This window comes from Protopterus annectens, chromosome 2.part2, assembly GCF_019279795.1.
Source record: "Protopterus annectens isolate FY-2018-M chromosome 2.part2, PAN1.0, whole genome shotgun sequence".
In the NCBI taxonomy this organism is placed as follows: domain Eukaryota; kingdom Metazoa; phylum Chordata; order Ceratodontiformes; family Protopteridae; genus Protopterus; species Protopterus annectens.
The window spans coordinates 651,621,113-651,647,270 of NC_056730.1; the positions used below are offsets into that span (position 1 = coordinate 651,621,113).

Here is a 26,158-nt window from a genome sequence, read left to right on the forward strand (position 1 = left end):
TCTGCATCCCAGGGACATTAGCTTGCTAGCCAAGGAAGCCACACATTGGCATATTTGTGAAAAATGGCTGTCCATAATTTACATACTGCTAGAGGATCAATAATGCATTCCACCTTAATACATTAATGATATTTTTACACCTGCTTATATGTTTTCATTCTGTGTTAAGACAAAAATTTGTGCCTAAGACCTGCATCATATAGTTATAGGAACAACTTAAAATACTGAGCATTTTCTGCATTACTTTATTATTTTAGAATAATCATCATCTTCAAACCCCTCTTCCCATTTTTTTCTACAAAGGATTGGGGTGTCTTGCCCACTGTCACCACCTCTTTCTCAATTCAGTGCCCCACCCGTACCTTCTTTGACACTTGCCTGATTGTTGCAGGTCATCCTTCAAACAATCCATCCATTTCTTGACTGGATGTCCTCTTTTCTTCTTTTCCTAAATCTTCTTCCCCATATCATCTTCTGCTTTCCTGCATATGTACCCAAACCTTTGTAATCTATTCTCTTCAACTTTCTCAGCAACTGGAGCTATCTTGGCTTCTGCTCTGATATAGTAATTTGTTTTTCTATCCCCCAGTGTGCAGCCTACCACCCATCTCAAACATTTCATCTCCATCATCCCAGACTTCATCACTTGATCTGCTTTCACTGCACAGCTGTCTAGATGATGCAGATGTTCTGGTTACACCACTGTTTTTTAGACCTTATTTTTCCTGCTTCTTTGGCATTCTTCTATTGCACACTACCTGCCAGTTGGCCAAACTACCCCCGATTCCAGCCTTGACCTTCTCATTCACACCCCTCCCAGATACCTGAGACTGTTAACCTGTTTTATTATTTTCCTTTTTGTCTCAGTTTTCTGAGTTCTCACATTTGCTGCCATGAAAAATTGTCTTGTCTGTACTCCGTTTCATCCCATATATCTTTAGTTTTACATTAAATTTCTCTATCATTTGCTGATGTTCCTTTTCAGAGTCTACTTGTAATGCCACATTGTCTGCATACAGATGTTTTGATCGATTTATCCCCCCAGACCTATTTGCAAATGTAGTCCATCACCAGTATAAACAGCAGTGGGCTCAGAGCTGAGCCCTGATGCACACCCATTCACATTGGGAGTTTTTTCTGTGAGCCCAAACACTATTCCTTTTTGTGTTATCGCTTCCTTGTACAAAGCCTACACTAATTTGACCAATGTTTCCATGACATTGAATCATGAGTGTGAAATATTACTCAAGATTTTTTTTTTAATTTTTCAAAAAATAAAGTTGCCGTACTAACCAAGATAACACGTTTTAAGATTATTTGACATGTTTCCTAATTGAAAAACAATGCCCCAGATTTCAAAACAGTCTACAGTCTCTACAATATGCTGCATTAAGTTTATAACCATTCGCAGAACAGTTGACATGTAACATTTCATTTTGCTCTGAATACAAAATTATTTTAAAATGCAACTCAATGCTTTATTATGATGTGCTAAAAATGATATGTGTAAATGTCTTGCTAAAATCTAGTAAATAAGCAGGTGTGAATGAATAGACAATAACAGCATGCAATAATTTACAGTATGCAATAATTTATTTAGTTATTTATTTAATTTGCAGCTCTATTGCTTTGAATCATTTTTTAATTACTGCTCTTTTAATTTGAGGTTCCTGTTATAAGTTTAAGACTCTACACTATAAGTCACTAAACTTCGAAAATCTAAGTATCATTGAAGGGAAATATTCACTATGTCTAAAATTGCTGTCTCTCAGGAAAAAAAAAATGTGTACACGTGTGTGTGTGTCTGTGTGTGTCTACTAGTCATGCAGGGGTGCAAGCTCCCACATGTACTGGGGAATCTTGTCTTTGTCCTGCAAAAGAATGATTTTAGTGTGTTACAACAAGTTTTGAAGTTCAATCAGGCCTACATTTTTACAGTTGCATTTTGTAGTATAGTCTCAAGCTTCCAGTAGTTTGATGTTTTAAGTTTTAATGTAGTCCTAACTGTTATATATACTAATAGTGCAAATACAATTATTTACAATGAAACTAAATGTTCACAGAATTATTTTATCATATGCTGTACTTTACTCTTGTTAAACAGATTAAATCTTGAGAACAACATAACATTTTAGAATGAATATGAAAACAACCAAAGGAGAGGATGAAATATCACATGCTGTTGAAATATTGTAAGTGACTAAAACACACATTTCCCTTCTATGTGACATAGTAAGTGCAGCAAATTTGCACTGATTGACATGATCAGCTATACTCTGGTGTAGAACAGAACAGCAATATTTTCTAAATCATCATAATAGCTAAAACTGCATTCCTAAATTAAAAAAATGTCAGGGTAAACAGTCTGTATCACAAGCATATTGGACAGTCTCAGACTCTTAAAATGCTCTCCTGAATGTTATTTGGTTTGTCCTGCAAACTATTTCACTTCTAATTATGGGTATGTTATGTCATCTGTTTGCAGATAACAACATTCCATCATGTCAACAGCTCTTGACTCCAGTATGGACAGTCTTCAAATTGGTAAGTCAGTTACAATCTCCATCTTACTTTGCTGTGGTATATTTAAGCACAGAAGCATGTTAAACAGTCAGACTATACAACCGATTAAGGTTGCATGCACAGTAGGAGGTGAATAAGTTCATAATGACTGATCAGTACTAGGACCTGTTGTAATCAAAGTGATTGGAAACTACTACGGATGATTAGCATTCAAGTACCCCAGAGAACATTCCAGGTGCTTTTAACATATCACAGTATAAGGATACCTATAATTCACTCTTAAATGTATCAGTAGGTATCATGTCACAAACCTCTCTCTCTTTTTGCTGATGTCAGTCCCTGTTTTCAGTGTTTCACTATTGCCTTGTGGTAGATGGTGTATGTTGTAGTATGAGCATGCTGATATTGTAGGCTCATAGGATCATACGAAGTTGCTGGGCTATTGGCCCTGAGGCCCTTACAAGCCTAGCCAAGAGTTTAGGTCATGCATAGACAAATCAGCACCTGATGCCCCTGTCCAGCAGGGACAGGGGTGAAATCCCAGGGATGTATTTTCTTTTTCCTGTCCAGTTATTCAGGTTGCATATAAAAAGGGGTAAAGTGGTACTCTGCTTGATGTGGAGAGGGAGTCCATTCCATAGATGGGGGAGTCTCTGGGACACAAATCTGTCCCGCCAACAAGCCCTATTGATGTCACAGACCAGGTTGAGGCCACGTGTGCGGGTTACTCGAGTGGCTCTTGACTTGTAAATATGCAGCAGTCACATCAAGGTGGTATATTCAATAAAGTCAATATGGTCAGTTGATCTGAACACCAGTTATCTCTCTGCTTAAAAAATATTCAAATTTATGTTAAACAACCGCCTTAAAGGGAATGCTGCTTGCAGCTGTAGAATAACTAACTAATTACAGTCTACATTGTTTGAGGACTGTAGTTGTCAGGAATTATAACTCTGTTGTTGTAATACCCATTCAACCATCCATGCATCTGTGCATCCACTCATCTATCTAGTCATTTTCTAATAATTACTTCTATCCTTCATTGGGTAACTTTTGGCCTATCCTGGTGGATACATTTTTTAAATTTATTACACTGATATAAATACAGCTTTCTCTCTTGCATTCTCAAACCTTCTTCTGTCTACATATCATGCTCTGACTGTTTTTAATTGTGATTCTTTCAGCATGCCAACTCTGATGCCACTCTATATATAATGCATGTATATATTGTGTTTTTTCAGTCTGCATATAATGTTATCTATTTCCTTTATACCCAAAAGCCAACTACGTATATATATATATATATATATATATATATATATATATATATATCGCATTTTGTCAGTCATTCATTCTGTGTATAATGTCATGTATTTATTGTGTATTCCCTGGGCTGAAACTGTAATGAGTCCAGTGGGATCAAGTCTCTAGCCCAGTTAAAAATTTCAAAATAAGTATAAAATAAAATATATCATAGAAGAAATAGATTCTCAAGTAGGGTATACTTGCATTATATACATATACATATATACACATACAAGGTTTTGCATGTAATGCAATATTGCACACAAATTCTTATAACTGTAGCAAGTATATGCACTATGCCACTGGTATATTCTTTCCTAGTGATGCCTGAGCACAAATTACTAACCTTCTTTCAAAATCCATAAACCTGCAGATCCAAACATCACAATGTTCAAAGACGTCAAATGTATAAACTTCCTACAATTTTGTGATGAAGTCTGTAAATTTATCAAAGTCTAACTGTACCTCCCCCCAAAAAAATGTTGATCTGGCTGCAGTTATGCAAATAAATTCTTCACTTACTTAAAAATTGTATAACTCTCTCATTAAGTCTAGGTACTTGATAAGATCTAAATATATTACTCCATTTAACTTCATAAACCTTTGTTTTCCCTTTTAAACCTCCAGCTCTATCACATTCACTTACTATTGGCAATGTAAATCTAAAGTATTTCATCCCACCATTCTCCATTATATGTTTTCCTAATGAGTTAGTTTTCACTATTGTCTTTATATCAGATAAGTGTCCACTGATACTTTTTGTTACCTTTCTATTAGTCTTTCTCATATAGCATAATTTGCATTCCATACAAACAGCAATATAAACCACATTAATGATGTTACACATCACAATTTATATTCAACTTTTGTCACTGGATGAACAAAAGATAATATATATATATATATATATATATATATATATATATATATATATATATATATATATGGGTTCCCTTCAGAATCTCAAACAACTGAAATCCCGAATTTCAGTAGTCCGAGACCAGAAGGACGAAAGTGCAGAATACTGAAACACCAAAAGTGCGAAATTCAAAATCCCGATGTTCAGAAATTTAGAATTAGCGGATCTGGTGTTGCGGTGTGTGAGTGGGTGGTTGGAGATGTAGGTAAGTGTTTGTGTTTTATGGGTTTTGGGTATGGGCTTTAGAGTGTGTCTATGTGTTTTGTTAGTGTGATGTGTGTGTGTGCGAGGGGAATGTAGCTTGTGTGGTGGTGTTTTTGTGTGTTTGTCTGTGTAGTGCAACCTCGGAGTTAGTATATTTAAGTAGGGGAGGTGGGGGGTTTGCCCCCCTACTTGTATGTAGGGTAGGTGTTTGTGTATGTGCAGGGAGGTGTATGTTTGTGTTTCTGTTTGCGGTATGTTTAGTGTAGAAGTCGCAATTTTAAATTTTAAACTTCTGGGGTTTTGAGTTTATGGATTTTCGGCTTCATGGTCTCGAGATACTGAAATTCAAGGTTTCAGTATTTCGATATTATTAAGTTAAAATATATATATATATATATATATATATATATATATATATAGATATATATATATATATATATATATATATATATATATATATATATATATATGTACAAAAGGTAGAATTAAAACATGGAAGAGTACCTATTTTCTCTGAAAGCAACTTTCCACTTATTTCCATATCACTTTAACACAATCTTGACTTTAAATTCCTTCATTTTCTAAAAGTAAACTTTGGATCCAACAATAAATAAGGCTTCAGTACATCTATTTCAACCCATATATACCAGTAGTTTTTCTTCACTATATCCTAAAATGCTTTTGTATGCTTGTCAAAAGCAACTGCAAGTCTTAATGTTTTACCAACATTAATCTCATTTAACTTGCAAGAATATATAAGCTGATTTGGCAGGAAAGGTTTTGCTTTGTTTCTACATTGTTACACAACATCTGTTTTAATAACATCTGTATAATCCATAACATACCTCCTGTTTATAAAGTCATTAATTAATTCATTAATTTGTTCTTCAAAAACTCCATTATTAGTATTTAATCTAGATCATTTATATATTTGCCCCTCCACTGTATTCTTAAAAATAAAAGGTGTTTTTTTATATATTTTAGTATCCAATTTACCCATTATAGTTCTATGTACCTCTATATCAAGAAAACAATTACTGTGTAGTGAATAAGGTTTCTTAAATGTCAAAAAAATCAGCTGTCAACATTAAATAGCTATTAAATTGTAGCAGGGTTTTTATTGAATTATTTCATAAAATAAAGATGTCATCCATAAAGCATTTCTAGAGCAATATATCATTGGAAAAAAGGATCCCATACTGATAATACTAAATTATCATATGTATTTGCTGCATGCATTCCCATTACTGCACCCTTCCTCTGTAGGAAATAATAAATCTTGAAGTTTTACTGCATTAGTTTCTAACACCAATTTCAATAATTCACATATAGTATGAATCTGAATACTAGTATAATCAGTAACTAATAGCAACCATTCTCTAATGACTTCAACACTGTAGCTATTAGGAATCATTACAAACAGAGAATCAACATCCAGTATAACAAATATGTTGTGTCAATATTATTATTATCCTTTTTCCATAGAGCAAATTTATGTAAAAAAGTCAGCACTATCCTCAAACAAAGCCTTTTACTTTAATTAACAATGATTTTCTTTTATCTTCCTGAAATAAGGGTAGAAGTTCAGTGACCCAACCTCACAGTGAAACAATTGGTCTGAAGGGGAGGGGGTTGCAGATCCTTATGGATCTTTGGTAGCTCATATATAGCCAGGACTACTGAATAAATTATATTTAAAAACTGCAATAGTAATAGTTCTAAGGATCCATTCATATGCATAGTATAAATCTGAGAATGATGTTCAAAAATCGATTTTTCTACTTTAAACTTTCTGGTAGATTTATAGACATCTGAATTCTGCAAATGCTCCAGCATAGTATTTTTATATTTCGCCCCATCAATCACAACTATAGCAACATCCTTATCAGCCGATTTTATAATAATCTTCTCATTATTTTCCAGAGATTTCAAAGTGAATTTCTCTGTCTGAGTCAAATTATTAAAACCTGTTTAGGTTACTAGACTTAAACAGTTCATGTAAGTATTTTTCACATGCTTTTTGAAAAACATTTATTACAGGATGACTTACGGTTATGAATATACTATTTTTATATGTTTTTAACTGAATTCATTCCTCTGTGGAGAAAATAAGTTTTAAGATTTATGTTTCTAATAAACAGTCGCATATATTTAAAATAATTTGATACATGTCTATTCACTGCAGGAGTATACGTTAAGCCATTTTTAAGTTCAGTGCCAGTTAATAAGTATGAAGATATATTACAAACTGTATTATTTGTTGGTACCTTATTCAAGTTTTAGATTTAATCCTAGTTCTGGACCCTTGATATGTTCTTCCTTTTATCTTTCTTTTTCCTACTTGTCTTCTTACAGTTTCCTTGTTCCATTGTGGCATAAGTAAAGGGGGTGATGTTGAAAGCATTGGAAAACTTTCAACCACACAGTCAAGTGCCATTACATCAGCTTCATCAAGTCATGCCAATGGCTGAGAAGGCTGGAGTGATGTTAAAGTTTCAGCAACTAATCTTAATTTTGGTTTCAATCCTGGCTTTCGATAAACACAGTGTGAATTTAATGACCAAGTAAAAACATTCCCCAAAGCAAAATCTCACTTATCGTGTTGTAGTTTCCTTTTTTTTAGTAACTATGAACCATTGTTCAAATATTTTCACCCAGTCTGTCGTCTCATCAAATACTTTCTTAAGCTGTAAATCAGATAACCATGTCTCCAGTTCCATACACAGATAATTTATTGTGCATAAGAAATTATTCTTGACAGCCACAAAATAGTCATTCATTATGACCACATGTTCAAACCACATTTTAAGTTATGCACTTGCCATATTTTAGGAGATCCTCGATTGTTGCCATTGAAGTTTTTTAAATGTTTGTATTTTTTGCTCAAGATCTCAACAAAAATGCGAGAATGCAGGACTGGACAAAGAAACCAAACAAGAAAATCAGCACAAAAAGGAATATCTGGTATCATCCAGATCAAACGTTGCTGATAAATGAAAAATATTCAGTCCAAAATAAAGTCTTTACAAATTTGTTTCTACAACTGTTGTCATATCAGCCCAGGCCATTGCTGAAAAGGGTCCTCTGACCAGCTCACTGACCAATTTATCAAATAATTTCTGATTTCAGCTGTTTTATATACTTGTTGATCAAGTGTTTCTTAACCAAAGAATTAATAACCTTGGCACTAACAGACAGGAATAATGCCATAATCAAATGAGTATAAAAGAAAACACTATAACAGAGCTATTATTCAGAAGAGTTTATGCTGAATGTGAAGGCAGTACAGGTCAACAAAGAAGCACATGTTAAAAGTACCAGACAAAACATCTTCTATATACATTAATAGCAATGTCTGATAAGAACGAGTAAGGATGGGAAGGGGCACATTGAAGATTCACAAGAAAATGTAACAGTGAAATGATTTGTACAACTCTCGCAATTAAACCAGAAACTGTTGCATAGAGAAAATCTGTAAATTGTTTAACTATTTTAAAACTGTCTGTATACTTTAAATTGCAATGTATAAAAGACAACAAAATAGTGTCACAGTTTTTGAGCTTAATCAGCTGAGTACAGCCATGTACATCAAGCATATACAAACCAAAGCTCAGTCAAAGAATAGGAGAAGTGTACAGTGTTCTCTGATGAAACAATTAATATTTCTTTCAAAAAAAAAAACTAACCCTGATGGGGGTGTTACAAGTATCCTACTGAGGTCCATGGTATATAAGCAATAATATCTCCAAGGGAGTCTTGCTTCATAATAATTATTAGGACGAGTTCTTATTATTATTTCAAGGCTTATCTGCACTAATCTTCACTTTCATCAGTACAGTTGAGAATACCTTAAAAGTAGAATTTGGGGTCTTAAAACAGTTTGCAATCATTGTGGTTTTATTTGGAGCCTAAGAAGTGGGAGAAAGCATTTACTTCCACATCCAAATAAGCCCCCATCACTGAAAGACTGTCATTGTTGGAGGTAACACATCTGATAGAAGACTTACTGCAGGTTTATGAGGAAGAGAATTTGGGCTTCAGATTTTTAAAGGCATGCTGTCTAAAACTGCAATCTTTGCAGCCATCACTTTATGCTTTATTTGCAAAAGCAGCCTTTATTTCTACAGAGTCTGACAGAACTTGTTTCAATAGTTGTGCTAGGCCTCTACAAGCTCAAATGTACACTGTGTGAGTTACCTACAGTTTGTGTTAGAGGTAGCTCTATCTTATCTGCTCATGTGTACCTTCTACAGTAATGCAAGATTATCAGCAGCAAAGGAGCTTGTCAGTGAAAACTGCAATTATTTTAATTAATAATAATGATCAGATGCCACATGTATTACAACAGATAAGGTTTTAACTGCAATGAGATAAATGCAATGTGGTAAAATAAAGGTTTAATTCTGTCTTGGCACAGAGATAACACACTAAACTAATTCTATTGTAGTGCTTGGCTCTGCTTAAGATTGTTAATTTTAATGCAAAAACTCTTTAGCTGGTCGCCAAAAATTCAACTAGAGAGTGAGTTTGAACAGGACTTGTTACCTATAAGCCTAATGAACCTATAAATACAATGTGGAAGAAAATGAAACCGGAGATTACATTATCATTTCTATCATTGTGTTTTACAATTTGATATTTAGCTTCATACTTGCTTTAATTAAGGGAATAACATGAGCCCTACACCAGGGCCTTAGTGTCCTACAATGCATTAATGAGGGCTTGTTGCTTGTAAAACATCCTTACTAATGCACCCTATGTCACTGCCTACTGTCTAGCAAATGCTATAACAGTAGTTTCTGCACATACCAAACCATCATCTTGGTGTATATTCTTCATCTGCTTAGAAGACATTGTTTTCTACTGTCAGAATCTATTTCTTTATGAGGTACTAAGGAATATACTTGTATAAGACAAGTGTGGTAAAGAACAATGTGACACTACTACAAGATGTTGAAACTAAAACATGCTGTATCAGTACCTAGCTGGGCTGTGGAAATCATTTCTTTCCAACAAGTACTTGACCGTTGGTATATTCATGTCCATACATATTGCCTTTCCACAGATCCCTTTATGCAATATCATAATGTCAACATTTATTGAAAAAGAGTCCTGTCTAACAGTGCCAGTTTACTGTGCCTATGTGCACCAGTTAATTAAATCTCATATCACGCCGTATCCCATTGGAACTCAGTGCACTGCTGCCTGACTGGTTCCTCCGCTCTTCAGTAGTGGAACATTCTTTAAGGAGTACCTCCTTCTGCTCTACCACTGCTCCATATTGACTTACATCTAGAACCTACATGGAATAGCCATACCATGTGTCTCTTTCCATACAGCTGGCCTTTTAGTGAATGTTACTACCACACAAGTCGACACTCCACTGAAAAAGTTTGTTTATTTACCTTATGAGGTATTTGTAAATCCTAGCTTAATGGGTAATGACTTTTATATGGGCGTGAAATAAATAGTTACAGCTTAATGTTCTTTCTTCTTATTTACTATACAGCAGCAGAAAATTGACATTCATAATACAATTTTATCTGAATCATAGACAGCTTTATCTAGAGTTGCTGTATCAGTTTGTTCGTGCAAATTTCACTTTGAAAGAGGTTCAGACCTTCACATTAATGCCCTGTAGCAAAAACCGCAACAAGAAAAAAAATGGATGAGAAGAAAGAAAATGCCAACTGTATATACTTCATCATAACATGTTAAACATAGAGGTTTATGATCTTGTCTCTGATTGTAACCATGTTATTATGTGTTCAAGACATGGATGCTAAGAAATTCACCTCGAGAGCAAAAGTTTTCTGTTAGACTTTGATATTAGGTGTATTGGTTAGAGGAAGAGGTGCATGCATATGTATCTCTTAAAAGTATTATTGCTTTGTATCCAAAACTTGCATTTGTTTTTCAATTTCATTTCAATGTTGAAATCTGTATATTTTGGTCTAGATTTTTAGTTATTTCCTTTTGGGGTTGGGATATGTTTTGACTGTTGTTTAGTGCCCCTTAAAGACTACTGTGGGGTGTATATAGCTGCAATTTTGGAACAGTATGAGAGGAGACTCCATACATGCCCTGAATGGAGGAGGCCTCATACACTTCCTGAGTGACAGAGAGACAGACAGACAGACAGGTGTAGGCCTCACTTGTGGAGAGACGGACTGTGGAGAGGAACATAGGCTGTACTGAGACAATGCTATGTCTGGGAGAGAGTGAAAGATTGAAAGTATTAGAGGAACACACAGGCCATGCTATACAAGGAGTAAGACCATGTATTAAAGACTTTGCTTCAAAGTTACTAGACAAAGGCCTATAAACTTTAAAACATAATTTTTTTGAGATTTTGTTTTGAGTTGATATGGCTTAATACAGTGTCGAAAGATTTTACTCTTCTAACATATTCTGGAAGAATCACACCAAGTTCTTGTAAGCAAGTAAAACAGCTTTATTTTACATGCATGGAGACCTGCTACATGATGGTAGTATGCCAGCAGTCTGGCTACTTGTACTTTGAGTTCTCCTTATATAGACCCTCCTGCACGTACATACACGTAGCACACAGAACATTCATTAGAAGTGATAGTTTGATTACTTGTTTTTACCAGCCAGTACCACAGTTCTTCTTGCACCATTAACTTTCTTATCAGCAGTTTAAGATTAACTTCTGCATTCCTCAGTGATCAACATTTTCCAGAACATTTCAATTTGCATGCAGTGAACATTTTTCTGCTTAACCCTTTATATACAGAATACAAAATATGTTGACTTCAGTATTTTTCCACATTTCCCCCTTTACAACATTTTGTATACTGTTTATTTTACACAATCCCAGATATGTTGTATACCTTCTCATAATCAGAGAAATATGCTTTTGTAGCATTGGCAGAGATAACCTTTGATATCATCATTTTGATACATGGTATGCAACAGCAGCCAAGCAGCAAAAATATGATTGCACCAACACATACAGCAATTAAAATGTTCATCAACACAGAACCCCAGTTTCCAAACAGATTTTGGAAAAAGTCAGTCAAGGGGTTTGGACCAGGTTTAGTCAGTTCAAAAACTTGTTGAACTATTTTTCCTTCGCCGCTAGGGTGAAATCGAGCGCCATACGGTTTTGCAACACTACTGTTCTCATCGCCGTTAATTCGTCCGTCACCAATTCTAGCGCTGAAAATGTCGCATTACTCAGAGTCTCTAACAGTTTTGACAGTTTTTTCAGTTTCCAGATGGATTTTACTGTCCCATACGCTGGCAAAATACCAGCCCAAGCAATTACATCATCGCCTAGGTCCATATGTGAGAGTCCTTTGCTGCTGACGTGTGCCAAGTCATGGTGATAAATCCATGACGCATCAATGTTACCTACGGGATTAATAGGTTTATTAAGAGAACGTGCATTTTGTATTTTACTTTGAGGTAATACATTTGCGTGTCTGATAGCTGGTATCAGATATCCCAAAAAACAACTTCCTGACCAGCCATATGGTAACCATTTATATGCTTTCCTACCACAAATAAAATAACAATCATTCGTTTTTATGGTGATATTGGTTGCAAATTCATAACTCCCATTTGGCTTTAGCCCCTTAAATAACAGGCCATATATATACAGCATTTTTTCAACAAAACTAGTATCATTTACATTGATGTCTTTTTTTATAGCTCCAAACTTGGTTTCACACTGCCCTTCTAGGGTACAATTATGAACTATTGTCAAATTACATTGGCTCAGCCCCACCTTAACTTTTCCAATCTTTTGAAAACACACTGTTCCGTTTTGGCGCCCCAGAAGAGGCAGTGCCACCTTGTCTCTCAGTGGTACTTCTGTGGTTTCAAACAACAAACTATTCCAAGTATCATTTGTTCCCAGAGGGGCTGTCCCTAACATTAAGCCACTATGTACAGTAGGTATTACAGTACATACCCAACAATTTGAGACATTCATTGAGGATGCATATGCATATTTAATCGCTTGATATGTATTAAAGTTTGGATGCCAGCTGGTGTGTTTGTCTCTTTTTGAATGGCTAGCTTCATTAAAAACAAAAATATTACAATCACAATAGTTATAAACAATAAAATATTGCAATAGAACCATTTTCTCTTATTCTCATTATTGTCCTTCATGGTTACTGCTGTCTGTTTGTTCCTCGGGGGAATTCAATTTTTTATCTAACTTAAAATGTTTTACAATGCGTTAGGTGGATCCATGAGGACCTTTCTTTAATCCGAACTGCCATTGGAGTTGCGATGACTTCCGTGATTTTGTCGTCTCTTGAACCTGAAAAACAATCATTCGTTAAACAGCTGTTAGTATTGGTCAGCATTTTCCTCATGCTATCTCCTCACCCCCCTCACGTTCCGCAGGCAACAAGTTTTGCCACTGCGGGACGTAATAAGGTCTCCCATACAACAACTCAAATGGGGTGACTCCTTTTGAGGTGGGAGTTGTCCGCATGGAAAGGAGGGCTAGAGGTAGACAGGTAATCCAAGACTGATGTGTCTCGGCCATGAGTTTTTTTAACTTGCCTTTTAGAATGCCGTTATGGCGTTCCACCAACCCTGCTGACTGTGGGTGGTAGGCACAATGGTGTTTTAATTCAATTTGGAAAACTGTAGACAGTTTCTGAATGATCTGATTGACAAAATGCGTGCCATTGTCAGAGTAGATGCGTGTAGGAAGTCCAAAGTGTGGGACGATGTGATTGACCAAAATTTTAGCCACTGATTGAGCATCCGGATGTGTCACCGGAAAGGCCTCAACCCACTTAGTAAAGGCATCTACTATTACTAACACAAACTTTTTTAGTTGTGCCGGGGTCAATTCGATGAAGTCCATACATATTGTATGAAATGGATAGGGGGGTGTTGGAAATGATGCCGGAGCAACTCTGACCCTCCCGTGGTATTTAGCACATACTATGCAGGATAGACAAAAACGTTTTGCATATGCAATGAAACCCTTGGTCCAAAAGGTAAGGTGGATAATTCTAACCATAGCTGCAGGGCCCAGATGGGAAGGGCCATGCACAACTAGTGCTGCATACCTAAAAAGATTAGTAGGCAAAACATATTTATTATCCGGTCCCACATAGATTCCTTTGTTCTGTCTAACACCATACCTAGTCCAGCATTGTTTTTCCTGTACTGTGCTAAGTTCCTGCATGACTTGTAAGGTTTGCAAATCAAACTTATCTGTTGGTTGTAATTCTGTAGGTGTGGTTTCAAGTGAAAAGGTACTGGACATAGCTGCCTCTTTGGCTGCTTTGTCTGCTAGGGCATTACCAAGTGATACCGGGTCATTAGCACGGGTATGAGCAGCGCATTTACAGATGGCCAAACCCCGTGGCCGTTGGACGGCTTGTAGTAATTCAAGGATTAGTTCTTTGTGCATGATGTCTTTCCCCCGAGGTTGTAACCATCCCCCTATTTTTCCATTGCTGAGCAAACAGATGTACCGTAGAGAAGGCATATTGACTATCCGTATAGATAGTGACATTCCTGTCCTCCGAAAGGAGACATGCCCTTGTCACAGCAATCAGTTCCACTGCTTGAGCGGATAAGTTCCCGGGGAGTGGTCTTGCCTCTATTATCTGAGTTGCAGTAGTAACTGCATACCCTACCTGCATGGTGCCTGTTTTTGTTTTGCGTGCTGACCCATCTACAAACAGTGTCCAGTCCGCATGTAGTAAGGGTTGATCTTTAAGATCCGGTCTTGTTAGAACTTTAGAATGTATGAGATGTAAGCATACATGCGGGATACCGTCTTCAGCAACGGGTAGCAATGTCACTGGATTTAAGGTAGTGCATCTCTCAATTGTCATGTGTGGCTGTGATAACAGTGTAGTCATACAAGATAAATGTCTGCTAGGTGACAGAAATGTTAACTTGTTCTGCAGAAGGATGACTGCTACAGAGTGCGGGACTTTTAACTTAAGATCATGGAACAATACCAACGTGGCAGACGCTTGTACCGCCAAAGCGGCTGAAATTACTGCTTGCACACAGTGTGGTAATGCTCGTGCTACTGAGTCTAATTTGCTAGAGTAAAATGCCAATGGTCTTAACTTATCTCTATACATTTGCATTAAAACAGATGTCATAAATCCCTACTTGCAATCTACAGTCTGTATAAAGGTCTTACTGTAATCTGGAAACCCCAGTGTCGCTGACCGAGCTATCAGTTGCTTGATTCTAGTGAATGCCTGTACTGCCTTGTCTGTCCAGTGCAGCAAATCTTTTGCCGCCATCGGTATTGCAAAAATTAAGTCTGATAGCGGGTGCACTTCTTCGGCATAGTTGGGAATCCAACTACGACAGAAGTTCGTAATGCCTAAAAAGGACATCATTTCTTTTTTTGTAGTTGGCATGGGGGCTTGTAAAATAGCATTTTTTTTACTGTCATCTAATCGCCTACCCTTCCCAGAGATAGTATAACCCAGGTAACGTACTTTTAATTTACAAAATTGTAACTTAGACTTATTTACCTTATGTCCTTCGTGTGCCAGAAAGTGTAGTAGTCGAATAGTCTCGGACTTACAGAGTTCTTTCGTAGTCGCGGCCAGGAGGATAACATCCACGTACAGCAGTAGGTGGCACCCTTGGGTGGGTTGGAACTGAGCCAAATTGGTGGACATCTCTTGTGAGAAGATGGTCGGACTTTCGCAGTATCCCTGCGGTAACCTGGTATAGGTATAACGCTTGCCCATAAACGTAAATGCAAACCAAAATCTACTATCTTCCTGCAAGGGAATAGAGAAAAAGGCATTACTGATATCAATTACAGAAAAGTAGTTATCCGTTGGAAGGATATCGTTCAGCAGAATAGACGGATCCGGGACTATGGGGGCCCGAGGTACCACCGCGGCATTTATTGCCTGTAAGTCTTGTACCATCCTCCATGTCCCATCCGGTTTTTTTACTGGAAATAAGGGCGTATTACACGGTGAGTCTGTGCACAGAATTAATACTCCAGCTTTTAAAAGTGCTGTGATTACCGGTAAAATGCCCTCCTCTGCCTTTCTGCTCAAGGGATACTGCCGTTTATGAGGTCTAAATTCTGACTTGGGTGTAATCTTTACCTGTCCTGCCATTTTAATCAGTCCGATATCATGCTGACCCTGCGACCATAATGAGTTTGGAATCGTCTGCAATTGAGATTCTTCCATGGGGGTAAGGAGACATAGTCATAATGTCCCAGGGGATTGTATCGGTTCGTCTTCCCAGAGGTGCACGGTCAGTCTGGCTTGTGTAACCCAGTTAAGTTTTTGAACCTGAACGCCTTTACCTGCCAACTGTTCTGGTGTCCATCCTACCCATTCAGTTATTTTATTTTTTTTTTTACCCACGAGGTACCATGACATTCCTTTACCCTCCGTGACTGAAATATGTGTGGTTAATTTATTTTTATACAGCAGCTGCATATCCCTTGTAAGGCTACATGTGACTGCAGAATTACCTAGTGTGTCCCAAAAAAGGCTATGCAATACTAGTTTGGTGACTTTAAAACTAAGAAATTTCTTTTCGTATTCTAAATCAGGTCCGGCACATCTTTTGTAATACATTGTGCAATGTAATGGATCTGACACCTTCGGATTTGTTATGCCGTATTTGCTTAATGCCAAATTTGTAAGATCCATCACTACACTCTGGGGGCCTGTCTATCAAATCATTACTATACCAGTAATGTAGATCTCCCTGCCCCTCTAATAGCATTGCACTATTTGGTTCAATTCTCCTTGCCACCATCCCAGTGGAGGTTGGGACGGCTGCTATGCCGAACACTTGCATTAAATCTCTTCCTAGTAAATGTACTGGGCAGCTTTTTGAAATTATTACTCGGAACCGTATGGTTTGGTTCGTCTCTGGGTCGGTAAACCACAGAGGTTTGGACAATGGCTCTTTGTAAATACGACCATTTGCTGCTTTTACAAGCACATATTCATCTGAGGTAACATCGGATGATATGGCAGTACTTCTAACTAACATTCGTGAAGCCCCTGAGTCACAAAGAAATTCTATGTCTCGGCCCTCAACTTGCAATGTGATCACTGGTTGGGATTCCAATTGCATAGTTGATGCTAGTGCTGTTAGATTTACCATTTGATATTTTTCATTTTCTGCCATTTCCTGTCCCCACCCATCGGCTTCACTTGTACCTACTTTCCCATTCTCACTTTCTTCTTCTTCCTCATACCCTCCATCTACGTCTTTTTGACCGTCATATAGTCATGCGGTACCACCGGAAGCAACCATCGGTTTCTCCGGTCGTCTGCAATCTCTGGTGAAATGTCCCTTCTTACCGCACTTAAAACATTCCCCCCTCTTTTGCCTACCTTCGAAATCCTCAGAATGACTTACACCTCCCCGTCCTCGTCCTCTTCCCCTGCCACGCCCTCTTCCGTGGTTTGCGGAACCCTGAACTAACATTAAAGTTCCATATTCACTAACTGTAAAAGTCTGGGCTTGTTTATCTTTCTTTTCCTTCAGATATTTCTCAGCATGTCTAGCATACTCCATAAGGGGCTGTAGACGCGCTGTCCTGTGTGTGATCATATGTTTTTGTATAAAGTTACCAATGGCTGTCTGGCAGCCCTTTAGGAGTGCATTTTTCAATTGCTGTTCATAGGGCGAGTCATTTTCCTGATTTTCTACCTTAATCAACCCACTATGAGCATCAAAACATTGTGTGAGACGATGTAGATAACTGTCTACGGTTTCGTCATCTGATTGAATGCATTGATTAATGCAAGTACAATCTGCCTTGGGCTTCCAATGTTCTTCTATTTTATCTAAGAGAGTCTGCATTCTGGTTCTACACACTTGGAAGTTTTACTATCTTCCTTTTTAACAAAGTACACATCTCTTTCACTTGAATTACCACACCCATTTTTCAAATTTTGTTCCCTATGTCTCTTATTTGCTTCCTCCAGCCATTTCTGTGCCTGGGGAAACCCCACCTTCTTTTGATTCCTTGTCTTATTTCCTGCCTGTTTGCACAGTAATCTTACTAGATTTTGACATTCTGACTTATGTAAACATCCACTAAACCCATGATCTTTTTTCCATTTATCTAAATATTTTACGTTCTTTGGGTGTAAATCAAACATAAACTTTTTATCTTCAGATTGTCGTCACCTTTGACGCAACTGGTTCCTGTTCCCATTTCTCTTATGAGAAACTATTCCTGTTCCTGAGATCTCTTGTATATGGAATCTATTCACATATACTCCTTATACTTTGAGAAAATTAAATTTCTCCCTTGACTAGTCCCTTAAAATTTAGACAAAAATTCCAATCAGAAACAAAAAAATAGCGTTTTTTTGCTTACCTTTGTGATTCCTCCGCCCTGTTTCGCTGCCACCTCACGGATTGAATCTGGAAAGAGTGTCTGGCCTCTAATTTCAACCTGTTTCAGTTGGAGGTCTTTCATTCGAGGAGAGCCTGATCTCTCTCCACCTGCGCAGGTTTTCAGCCTCTCTTTGTTCGATTCAAGACGTGCAGGGCCGCCTAACGTTAGCCAGTTATGTCGAAAGATTTTACTCTTCTAACATATTCTGGAAGAATCACACCAAGTTCTTGTAAGCAAGTAAAACAGCTTTATTTTACATGCATGGAGACCTGCTACATGATGGTAGTATGCCAGCAGTCTGGTTACTTGTACTTTGAGTTCTCCTTATATAGACCCTCCTGCACGTACATACACGTAGCACACAGAACATTCATTAGAAGTGATAGTTTGATTACTTGTTTTTACCAGCCAGTACCACAGTTATTCTTGCACCATTAACTTTCTTATCAGCAGTTTAAGATTAACTTCTGCATTCCTCAGTGATCAACATTTTCCAGAACATTTCAATTTGCACGCAGTGAACATTTTTCTGCTTAACCCTTTATATACAGAATACAAAATATGTTGACTTCAGTATTTTTCCACATACAGAAATTATACTTACTTTTTATTTTCAACTGGATAATTCACTATAAGTAAAACGATCTTGAAATATGAAGCAGGGTCTCCAGTGGTTGCTAATATTACATAACTTTTTAATTTCATTCCTTTCGTTACTTCAGTTTTTTTTTCTTTTAAATTAGGATGGTCATCTCTTTTGTCAGCTGGGTAGGATTACTTTAAGGTCTTGTGGTCATTCTGGATACCATTTTATACAACCTTCTTTGGAAATTAACTTCAGCTTTCTTAAAATGTTTTAAACAAAACAGTATTTACAATGGAGGATTAAATAAAATGACATAAAACTCAAAACATTAAAATATACAAAAATATAGCCAGCACCATAGAGGGTTAAAGCCCTGTCTACCTCACAGGTGACCTGGCTCCATTTAGAGTCTCAGGCGTGTGAAGCTGTTGTGAGATAGGATGGGTGTGTCTATCCTGAGAGGGAGGCACATGTCATAGTTAGATTTCTCTGTGGAGAGTGGGAAAGCAAGTGCAAAGTGCTGCTTCAGAGTTGGTAGGGCATCCTGCTGACATCAGCTCCTTGCAGATGTGTGGGGTGATTAACACTGACAGTAATGCATATCCACCTGGCAGTGAGGAAGTAAACAAGAAAATACTCCTACGGCAGCACTGTGACGCATTCTCCAGTAATTTGTTCTCCTCAGTGGCTCAACCACAACTGAAATTAATCTGGGGGATTCTGGAAGTTTAGGATGGGTAGGGAGGCCTTGTGATTAAGGAGAGGCATTGACATCAGCTGATGGTCAGCTGTGTAAAGGAAAAAGTGCCCCCCCAAAAATGTACATAACATAAAAGAGTCAAACAGAATAAAAACAAAATGGTAACTATCTGTAGTAGGACCAAATGGAGATGTAAAAATAAGGTATTCAAAAATGTGGCTACAATCAGCACACACTGCCAAAAGCTATTTAAAAAAAGACCCATGAAAGCCAGCCAAGTAGGGATACTCCCACTAAGGCATTACATTTCATAGATGAGGAACCTGAAAGGGTAATGCATTTATACCAGATGCTTCTATTTGCACTTCTGGAGCCTCCAACAGCCCCAGGAAAGGTGAGATTAGGGTCTGAGTGGAGCAGTACAGTACAACCAGCTCCTATAAATAAGGTTGTCAAAAATCATAAATGCACAAGTTTGTTAACAATATGACCTTAGAAGCGATTCTGTAATGAACTGGGTGCCAGCGCAGAATAATATACTGCCAATATGATGTAATGTATCAGTCAGTAGCTTGGCTGCTGAATTCTGGTTAAACTTGGTGTCAAGAAATTCCAAGTATAGGACATTTCTGTAATCCAGGTAGATGAGACTAAGGTTGGATCCAGTAACAACCAAGACATTAGATTGAGGTAAACCGTTCTTGATTCTGAAAATGTTTTGCAAGTGGAAACAAGAAAATTTTATAATGGCAGGCACTTGGTTCCAGACTGTCAGCATTCATTATTTTTTCCTGTGAAAATGAGAGGTAAATGTGAGTGTTAACAGTATAACAATGATACAATAAGCTCCTATTCTTAATACTGTCTACTAAATATAGCATATATTCTGTAAACAAGAACGATTCTAAAATCAAGCCATACAGTACTCTGTACCAAAGAGTGTAGGAAGAGGAGGTGTTAATACCCAAACAAACCTTCTAAGTACAGATGTAAGAGTTAAACTACTGCAACACTATATAGGAGGTACCAAAGTATGTTTATAGACACTCAATTAAACTGCCACCATCAGTGATATCAAATATAGCCAAAAGATCCAGGAGGAGTAACATTGAATAGTACTGCTGGTGTCCAGCCATTATGAGGTCACTGACTACTGAAATAAGAGCAGTCAAAGTGCTGTGGTCGGTACGAAGTCCAAACTGAAAATTATCTATGAACCCTATTGACTGTAAGTTGAATATCAGGTTTTGCAGTAATGGAAGGTTAGCGATAAAGCAGTAGCAGTCAAAGGTTTTAGGGTACTAAGATGAGTTCTTCAAGATAAGGGTCAGCAAGGTCCTTTTCGATAGAAAAAATACCCATACCACAATGAGGAAAACAAAACTTGAAAGATCATTGGACCAAGAACATCTAGACTGCCCAAGAACAGTTTAAATACATAAGGGTTCAACCTACAGGATATTAGCTGGTTACCTGAAATAATAGTCATAATCAGGGATGCCAAGCACCATCTATTAACTGGGTGACAAGGAACCTGAAACCATGGTAACTGTAATGAAATAAGATGGCAGCAGAGAAGATCTGATAGCAACAATCTTGTCAACAGAAAACAGGCATCAGACTCACACTGTGGAGTAGATGAGGCTCTTTGAGTAATGAGACAGGATGGGCTCCACAGCCCATCTTCCACACAAAGGAGCGTATTTAGCCAGTTAGCCACTGCCAAGGACTATATGGTCGGATATGCTGACTTGTTCTATGTGATACTAGACTTCTATGCAGTGTTATGCTCCTCCAGGTCAGAACTGCTGCTCTCCAGACCCACACAGTGACACTGATGCTTCAACCTGAGCATGGCTTATCATAGGAGTCATTGCTGATGGTCAAACTATGGATCATGTTTCTTATAGAGGGGGAGAGAGACAGTGAACAATCAAGTGTTAAAGACATGGGCCATGGCATCAAGAGAGCTGTCATTATATTCTAGAAGGAACTGACGGAACCTAGAAGAAAAGAGCAGTTGGGATGATATGACCAGCAAGATGAATTACCTTCATTTCAAGATCAGGGGAATCATAATGTGAGACCGCAGACCAACATCGATAATGAAATGGTCAGTCCAAGAGACTGGCTTCACCATTAAGTCCATTGCCTTCCTATCCAATGGACAGATGAAGTCCAGAGTGTGACCTTGTTTATGAGTAGCAGAGGAAGCAATCTTAGTAAACTCAATGCCTGTCATAATACAGCTAAGTTCCTTGTTAATAGCCACAACTCACCCTTAACCCAATTATTGGAGTGGTCAAGCAAAATTAGGCATTAGTGTTCCAGAACTGAGTCAAAAAGGTTGGTGAAGTCCTGTAAGAATGTCTTCACATAACATGGTAGATACTAGATGATGAGAGACATACAGCTTGTTCCATTAAGAAGGGCACATTCATACAGTCTCTTCAGACAGTAGCCCCACCTCCAATCCTATCCCTTCTTGGGCACTCTAACACTAAGACCTGAGGTGGAACTAGATGAGGGCCAAAATTGTCATGAAATCTTATATCAGTGATAAAAGCAAGGTCAATATCCTGAAACGGGGCAAAAGCAATCCCAGACATGTTGTAGACTGACCTTTATAGTGCCCTAAAGCAAATAACCAGAGTTTAAGACAGTATGCTTTACAGTTGTTGCTTTGCGAATGTTTGTCTCATATTTATATGTAAATTTGGTTGTGTGTACTTGTTTTACTATAGAGAATGTGCATTTATATAGGACTGTAAGTTACTTTTTGGAAGTGGTCATAGCAATTACACTGGGAAACCCAGTATATTTTTGCCATGACTTAAAATTCAATGCCAGCAAATGCTTTTTAGAACCTTTTGACATGTTAGCTACCCAAGGAAACTATGTAATTTAAAAAACACTCCTAAGAGTAAACCCACTAGTCAGGGATCTGGGAACACATTAAGACAGTACATAGCCTTTAACCAACATATGTACAAGGTAATAAGAAAATATTTCTGTATTGCTCAATGTAAAAATAAGGGCCTAGCATATAGATACAGAGAAGTCATTGAACCACTACTCAGCCCTCATCAGACCTATCATTGAGTATAATGCCCCCTTCTGTATATACCTGACCAGACACAGGCAACAAATGGAATGTCCACAACCTTTCCTTACAAAAAGAATACAGGGCATAAACAAAATATGTATCTGAAAAAATTCCCATTTTCTGGAATAGGCTCCCATCCATGTGAAACAAAGTCTCTCCCTAACCCTAAGGCTCCCATCCTTGTGAAACAAAGCCCTTCCCTAACCCTATTTAAGCATAACTTGGACCAATTGATGGGAAATCAAATATTCACCCCTGGTCTGGCACCTACATCTCTGATGGATAATGGCAGTCAGTAAATTATGTCATAACCAACAATTGCCCCTGTATAAACATCTAAAACATATAACTTGTGGGACACATATGGGTTGCATGGCTAGGCTTATAATGGCCCAGTGTTCTTTTGCCTAGTATACACTTATTAACCTATTAACCTATAATTGTAATTTGTATTGGTCTTAACTTGAACTGATTAGTTATTATTTTATTATTATTATTACTATTATTATTATTATTATTATTATTATTATTATTATTATACTTGTTCCTGTAGAGTTACTGTAACTTTTTATAAGTGTCTTTAAGGTTAATGAATTTTACTTAGTTAAAGCACTGAGCTTGTATTTACTGTTAGTAATGCAGTGTAGTGGCTTGTATCATTAACATGAGCAAGATGAAGCAAATCACGATGTGGGCAAAACTTTTACTGATGGTGTGGGCAGATTGCTGAAATTTAAAATATTGTATGTGGTAGATGAGATATGTGCAAGTATCATGGCCTAATAAATAAATATAATTATGCACATACACACACACTAACAAACTTGCATACAAATATCAAAGATACATGCACGTGTACTCACACACATATTCACACAAACATGATCTCACCAAATAAGATGTGCAAATGATTTTAAATATTGTAAATACTGTTATATTGGTGTGCAAAGTGTGAAAACAGAAATGCTATTGTAAGTAAAAGTGCTAATTTAAGAAAACAGAGTTTTTTTTACAGACTGAATCTTTTTATTCCTCTTCTACAGCTAGTGGTTCTTGCATTTTATATGATATGTAAGAAAGATAGAAGGCATTTGTGAGTAAAGAATTACTGCATCTTTCTAAACACTGCAGTATTCAGATACTGAAAGCAGATAAATAGTTGCTGCATCATGGAAACTCAGACTTATATTGATAAAAGAAAAGTACAATTGTCAGTTTTGATATGTTACAAATAAGTTAGTATAAAAAATGTTAAAAAAATGTTATTGACAAGTTGATAATTGGCTGTTTAATAAAATGTGAATGGTGTTATTTCTGATAGGATGCTTGTTTTTTTTACAATTATTCATCCTTTGACATGCAGTATGTTTGAAATACCCATGGTACATAAATATGATGGTAATTCTCCACAATTCAAAGCAGATACATACACCCACATATGCTGAGGCATTTAAATGTCACCTTCCTAAAACACAAATTAGTTCTTAGATGAAGCACACATAACAAATGCCCTCAGCAGCCCCAAATGCACTATTTCTAAACAACACACACATTAACACATACAGTCATATCATGTCATGGAGCCAGTATTTCTAAGCCCATAAGACAAGCCACAACACAACACAAATTTCTGGTCTTTGAAGACTCCATTGTAAAACACTGTTATGTATGTCTCACCAGGACAATTAAGGAGAAAGTCACAGTCAGTTGCTTATAATGAGCTAGGATCTGCTATATTACACATGCATTCAGGTCATTGGACCATAGATACTAGTATGACCCAGTCATAGTCCATGTGGTTGTAAATGACTGAGGCATACCACCCCAGACTATATGAAAAGAGATATCAAGGAGCTGTCAGAATATGTGTTCCAGGTTGGTGTGAGCCTAGCATTGAGCAGCACTCTACCTTCTCCAAGGATGATGCCACAATACAAACAGATGATGACTGATTTTAATAATAATTGGCCTAGTTTCTGGTGTCATTCTAAGAGAGTGCAATATTTGTTGGCATGGAAGGATATTGTCAACAGACCTCACTGCTTTGCCAGGGATGGTCTAAAGCTCTCCTCTCTGGACTTTTGAATATTAGCTAAAACATATTGTCTTCACCCATAGTCCCTTTTTAAGGCAACAGTAAAGTGAAAATACTTCCAACATAACAAATCAAAAGCAAGAAAATCTAAAGGTGTTACTGCTGAATGCTAAGAGTCTAAACAAGAAACTCCACTCCCTACAAGCTGTCCCTACCCTAGAGAACGCTGATGTCTGTGAAGTTACTGAGATATGACTTAAAGCCACGGAGAGCAACCCAGCAGTGCAAGGTTATAATGCCTTATACACACTTAGATCAGCTACTAGACAGGCAGAGACTAAAGGTGAAGGTATCTTAATTTACATCAAAAATAAATATACCTCAAAGCTGGTTGAACAGGACAATGCACTTGAGTGTCTCCTCATTAAAATCACCTTAGGTAAAACTCCATATCACTTCCTTGCAAGTTATAGGTCCCCCTCTATGGCCCAGGAAACCCATAAGATGTATTTAAGCTTGCTGGAAACACTGACCATTCACCATAATACTATATTCCTGGGCAACTTTAATTACCCCATTTTTAACTTGGAATCATATACAACATACGTGCAGGCACAGAGATTCCTCAGTTTGTAAACGCAAACTCCCTGGATCAGATTGTCAATATGCTAACCATGGGAACAAACATACTGGAGCTTGTCATCATTAATATTGCAGAGTGCTACACACACCTAGTGTAAATTCCTCTCTAGTAAAGTTAGACCATAAAACAGTTTTCTTTGAAATAAAAATAAAACCTGGAATCCAAGCTAACCCTAAATATTTAGGAACTATTCTAAGGCTAATTTCCTATTAAGTGATAACCTTTCAAAATTTCTAGCAATTATATTAACAGCATAATCAGTAGAAAAAAATCTAATAAATATATGGAACTATTTTTTTCTTTACAATGGAAGAGAAACTGTAATCAAAATGATTATTTTCCTAAAAATCTTATATGTTATTCAAACATTATCTTTACCTCCATCTAAAACATGTATTAAATAATTTAATGCATTCATTTTAAAATTTCTTTGGTTCCCCAACAAACCAATAATTGCCTTAAATCATCATATAAGGGACAGAACAGCAGGAGGGATTGGACTACCACAGCTCACCATCGGTAAAATCCAGTATCACTTCCTTGCAAGCTACCATGACCCAGGAAACCCATACCATGTACTTAAACTTATTAGAAACACTAACCATCCAACCCAATACCATATTCATGGGTGACTTTAATTATCCCTCTGTTAACTGGGAATCCTACATGACACCAAATGTACATGCACAGTGATTTCTAGATTTTGAAAACACAAACTCCCTGGACCAGATAGTCAATACACCAACCAGGGGTGCAATCATACTGGATCTG

At 37.2% G+C, this 26,158-nt stretch overlaps 1 protein-coding gene across 2 annotated transcripts in view; it reads left to right on the forward strand.

Moving 5' to 3' along the window:
* HSPA12B (heat shock protein family A (Hsp70) member 12B) overlaps nucleotides 1-26,158 on the forward strand; it is a 1,104,373-nt gene that overhangs the window by 234,471 nt on the left and 843,744 nt on the right. The window contains exons 1-2 of one of the 2 annotated variants that reach the window (XM_044064072.1): nucleotides 2,153-2,192; nucleotides 2,486-2,544. In XM_044064072.1, the coding sequence (XP_043920007.1) occupies nucleotides 2,502-2,544 (43 nt within the window). In that variant the 5' untranslated portion in view covers nucleotides 2,153-2,192; nucleotides 2,486-2,501. Of the gene's footprint in view, nucleotides 1-2,152; nucleotides 2,193-2,485; nucleotides 2,545-26,158 lie in introns of those variants that run through there. The other variant, XM_044064071.1, reaches the window with a different exon arrangement.